Below are 5,019 nucleotides of genomic sequence, written 5' to 3'. Positions count from 1 at the left end.
GTCAAAACTGATCTCACGCGTATATCAATATGACTGTGTACTTGTGACATTTCTGATCGAAAACAAAATTCCTCCCATGAGTTTGCGTACATTCCCTCAAACTTACATGCATTTACAGTATTAAGAATAATGCATAATGCAAGTGGGATGTTAAGATCCTTTTTTTCGCATGGAAGATAATGGTAATGTTTTACACGTATCGTCTACAATTATTCAGTTCTTTCTACATTATAGGTTGGACATGAATACATATAGTTCTTACTATAATATTGTGTGAATTCCATGTATTTCGGATTTTTATTTGTAGAGAAACATATCAATTCTATACGAGTGAACGTGAAAGTGATAGCGTGAAAGTGATAGTCAGTACAACATTTAGCCCTCGATGTTAACTGATTTGGTTGAAAAATGATAACGTCTCTTTGCACTCGCATGAAAGATCGCTGTTTGTTTTGCTTTGTTATGTTCGATTTATCGTGCATATAGACAAGTCTTAAAAATCAAATCATAAGCTTTAAACTAGTCAGGCATATGGACACTCGCCACGTGTCATTCATGCCACCTAGTGATTTATATTATTCTTGCAGCAAGAAGTGATTCCTTCTGCAGTAATGTCTTGACCTGCTAGGAGGCAATCTTGATCCATACGGCAGACTTTAATATCACAATATATGGCTTTCTGTGAATTCGACAGGATTGTCACTTCACGCAATTTTGAAGGTCTTTGCGGAAAACTGCGTGTTTTACAGGTCTCTTACAATCCACTACTGTAAGAATTAAGAAACAACCGAACAGTACGGAGTTCATACTATTCAGGAGGAGTTAACGAAATTCACAACGAATACAAACAATTCCTAAAATAATATTATATTGTAAAACCCTTTATTATTCGCATATTTCGTCGTGGATTGTATACATTCTGTAAATTTTGTCTAAATTCTGTATATATATCGTCGGTTCTATAGAGGGCTGTGTATGAATGTGCGTTCGTCTGTGTACAACATAACTCAAGACTACAAGTTTAATAAAGGGTCTCCTAGTGGCGAGGTATGGTAGTGCAACAAAGCGTCAACGTTGATGGTTGAAATTTCTGTAAGTTTCAGGTTCGTCATTCTTATAGATATAAGTATAAAATTCGTATTCGTATAAATGTTTGGTAGAAGTAGATCATATTAATTTGATAGAATTCATCTAAATACTTAGTCGCCTCTGTGATAGTGAACATGATGTTATTACAGGATAGGCAAACTCGTTATGATATTCCGTACTCAATGTATACGTGCGTTGACTGGTGGTAAGTCTCTTTGTTTATTGAAACATTTGAAGTTTGTTTACTTTATTCTGTTTGATTTGTTATACACAAGCATAGAAACTAAACTGTTACGCTTTACAAATGCCATTGTGGCATGCCGACATTAGTCACGTGTCATTGAGGCCCCCTAGCAACCCATGTCGCCTTGGCAATTGTTGGTGATTTCTTTTGCAATACTAACATGGACTGCTAGGAGACATTTCTTATCCATGTAATACTGAGGTATAGGTATCTAGGTATTCAGGAGAAGTTTACGAAATTCACAACGGTTTAACGGAATACATACGTGGTTAGCATCTTACCACCTATGCGGCAAATACCCTGATCCCAGAGGATTCCTTGGATGAAACAAGAATGGCGTCGGGCGTGGCGTAACTGGTAGAGCGTTCGGCTCGGAATCTATGGGTCCTGAGTTCGATTCCCACCGTGCCCCCGACGTTGTGCCCTTGGGAAAGGCACTTAACATGACTTTCCTTCTGTCTGTACCGTGTATGTAGCATTGTTAATATAAGTTACAAAACTTGAGTGCAGTGCCACATCGTCCTCGTCTGTCCAAAAGCAAATAGAAAAAAAAAACAAGAATGGAAGAATGCAATGATTTAGTGCCAATGAAACGTTGGTTGCTTCGCCAACATTGCTAACTATAAAATGTAGATCGGATTTGTCGTGTTACTAGTAATTAAAAGCGTTCGTGCATCATCACCGAGTGAGCTGCACCGAGTTCGAATTCAGCCAGACCAATTATTTTCTTATGTTTGAAAAACACTTTACAGAACTGCAACGAGCCAATGCTGTAACAAATATGAAACATACGAATTTTGCCAAATTTAGATGACTTTGTGCCAAATACAGTATATACAATTTCAAGTATTATAAAAAAATGTATGATAAGTCATGATATTTTGCATACACTTCAGTTGCATGTCTTTTATATTCCGTAAACTTATTATGATTGCTTAGGTACTCTGTGATTTTCAACAAGTAGTCAGCATTTGATGGGCAACCTCATTTACACATTTCGTCCTCTGTGTTGACTGACTTGTTTGAGAAGATACCTTTGTTTTCGCATTATAGATCGGTGTTAGAATATTTTTTGTTTGTTTCTTTTGCGTTATTTTGTTTCATTTGCAATATGTAAGCCTTTAAGCAGATTTCTAAAGCATTACAGCGGTCATTGGGGGATGCGTACAATCGACACGTGTCATTGATGGCCCCTAGCTATTCTTATATTTTCTTGCAGCAATTTGTGATTTTTCTGCAAAAATGCCTTGAATTGAAATGAGGCAATTTTGATCCATACTGGAAACCCGATACTCTAGAATAAGGATGTAGAGTACAAACCTAGTGTGTTACGCCATTAGGCGGTTTACCGGGTATGCAATACAAACAAAACGTAATCGACCTAACATTGTAATAATAGGACATCTACGGGTTATCCAGACCTGTAACGGTATACGATTTGCTACAACGAGTAATCCTCGTGTGATGATTTCGTCATCCGTTATACTCACAACACCGCCCGTGCAGGCCAGGGGATATCGTAGCTTCACTCTGTTTTCTCTTGGATTCCGACAAGCTACTGTTTCACTCCCGAGTAGATTTCTTCACATGAGACAAGGTGAGGTAGATTCTGTATGTTATTATATTTTTAGGTTATGTTTTATAGACAAAAGGAGAGAAGAGACCCCAGCCGTTTCCAGAGATTTTCAACATGTCTTGATCTGAGTCATGGATGACCCGCCATGGTATAAGTCAAATGTTGACATGCTATGGGGAGGGGGGCTTCTACCTGTAGTCAATAACCAGTGGGACGAGTAGACAGGAAATAATTGATTCCAAACTGTAAATGTGCCAGATATTGCGTTTTTCGTTTGCTGTAAAATTATGGATTGCTGAGGCTGACGACACATTTACACAAATGGGCCCGACCGGGCAGTTTGGAGGAAAAAAAAGTGCAACATAAAAGACAACAAAAACACAAAACGGACCAAACATATATCCACAACATGTCTTATGTATCTTTACTGGCATAAGCCTTAATTTTTCGTTTACAAAAACAGCCGGCCGGGCCCACGGCAGGAAATGTGTCGAAGGCCTAAGGCTTAGGTCACATTTCTCACAGGGGCCCGGCCGTGGTGTTTAAAGAAACGAAAAGTTAAAATGTGTACCTAGAAATATATGCAATTTATGCCCATGAATCTTATGTTGACATTTTGTATATTTTGATGCCTTTTGTATCATTCTTCTCCCTCCCGAAAGCTGCCCGGCCGGGTCCCGGTTTGAAAATGTGGCCTAAGCCTAACAGGGGATGCGTGGGTATTGGTGACATCATATTCACATGACATGGTTTATCTAAAGGGGTCGAGGTGTCGCTTACAGAAAATACAGACGAAACAGTTGTCCGACGTCGCTATCTTACTATATGTACCTCCTCAACCGAAGTTAGGTACTCATTTTTACACCTTGATGGACTGAGTGAAGGAGCCTTTCCCAAGACAAGATCGGTAGCATGACAGGATTTAAACCCAGGACCTCTGGTTTCTGAGACAAAACGACCTGTCGTTACGCCATATAAACGCACGATTATTTACTACGTGTAGTACCTGAAATAACAGAACAATCGCTGACCACAGCTTTGAATGAACATTTTGGTAACAGACATACGCGGTCAAAGATTTTTAAAAAATTACGATGGAAATATAATACTAATAGTAATACAACTTGTGACAATTTATACTAATGCCTGTTCGATTGTAAACGCATTTCGTGATTTTTGTTGACACATGATTTCAAGCTTAAAACCCGACTGCATGCCTGAATAAAACAACTCAGTTTAACGGCATGTAACCCTCCGGGCAAGTATGTACAGGGGACTTATCTCTTGTGATCACACCGTCACCACTGGGACGAAAACAAACACGTTGTTTTAAGTTTGCTCTGTGTCTGTTTGTTTTGCATAACGGGGAAGCAGTATTGAAGGACACCTACTCTAAGGGATACGTGTTTTGGTATCTGTAAAACACTCTTGTGATATGTGACAGTTATATGAAGGGTCCTCAACGTGCTCAAACGTCTAGTTGTGCGTTCCATTCGAGAAGACGTCCCTAACCTAAGCTAGGTACTCATGTTTACCTACGATGTACTTCAATTTTGATTGAGATAAAAGATTTTAAAAACAACTTACCAATGAAGGCTAGGTGCTCAATTTTCACGTGTATCAAGTGAGAACATCGGTGTAAAGGGCCTTTCTCAACATTGGGATTTGAACCAAGAAACTTGATATTCTAAGTCTTCAAGTCTATTTTAAGTCTTCATTTTTGACATGATATCTTTAAAGCTACTACCCAATGTGTAGGTGTACAATTTCATCGGAATCCCTTACTTTGGACCTACTAGGGATTCGATCATAGAAACACTAAGATTCTAAGTCAACAACCAGAATGTCAAAATGTCAACATGTCAAATATAACTCTTATAGAAATTGCAAAACTATCTTTCCAACACTGAATTAATATAGGGACTTACCCTAAATTTTCGGTCAAACTCCGTCGAGTTTGCTCACAGAATGACCCTCTCTATCTCCAGCAGTGACGTCAGGAACACGCCACTTTTGCACGAGGGGTTCATAAGTATCAAAAGGTCTCTGTCGCCCCCCGTCCCTGTTGAGTGTGAACCGTTGGACGCTACTTTACACTGCCTAATTCCGA

General features: G+C 39.0%; 2 protein-coding genes across 2 annotated transcripts in view; both read left to right on the top strand.

Moving 5' to 3' along the window:
* LOC118403449 overlaps nucleotides 1-3,411 on the top strand; it is a 13,331-nt gene extending 9,920 nt beyond the window's left edge. The window contains exon 3 of the mRNA XM_035802165.1: nucleotides 3,373-3,411. Within this exon, the coding sequence (XP_035658058.1) occupies nucleotides 3,373-3,411 (39 nt within the window). The remainder of the gene's footprint in view (nucleotides 1-3,372) is intronic.
* LOC118403448 (multidrug resistance-associated protein 5-like) overlaps nucleotides 2,791-5,019 on the top strand; it is a 25,866-nt gene continuing 23,637 nt past the window's right edge. The window contains exon 1 of the mRNA XM_035802162.1: nucleotides 2,791-2,930. The gene's annotated coding sequence lies outside the window, so the exon portion shown is untranslated. The remainder of the gene's footprint in view (nucleotides 2,931-5,019) is intronic.

Source organism: Branchiostoma floridae, chromosome 16 (genome assembly GCF_000003815.2).
Source record: "Branchiostoma floridae strain S238N-H82 chromosome 16, Bfl_VNyyK, whole genome shotgun sequence".
NCBI lineage: Eukaryota > Metazoa > Chordata > Leptocardii > Amphioxiformes > Branchiostomatidae > Branchiostoma > Branchiostoma floridae.
The sequence above is the reverse complement of the archived record's forward strand: the minus strand, read 5'-3'. Positions and strand labels throughout refer to the sequence as shown.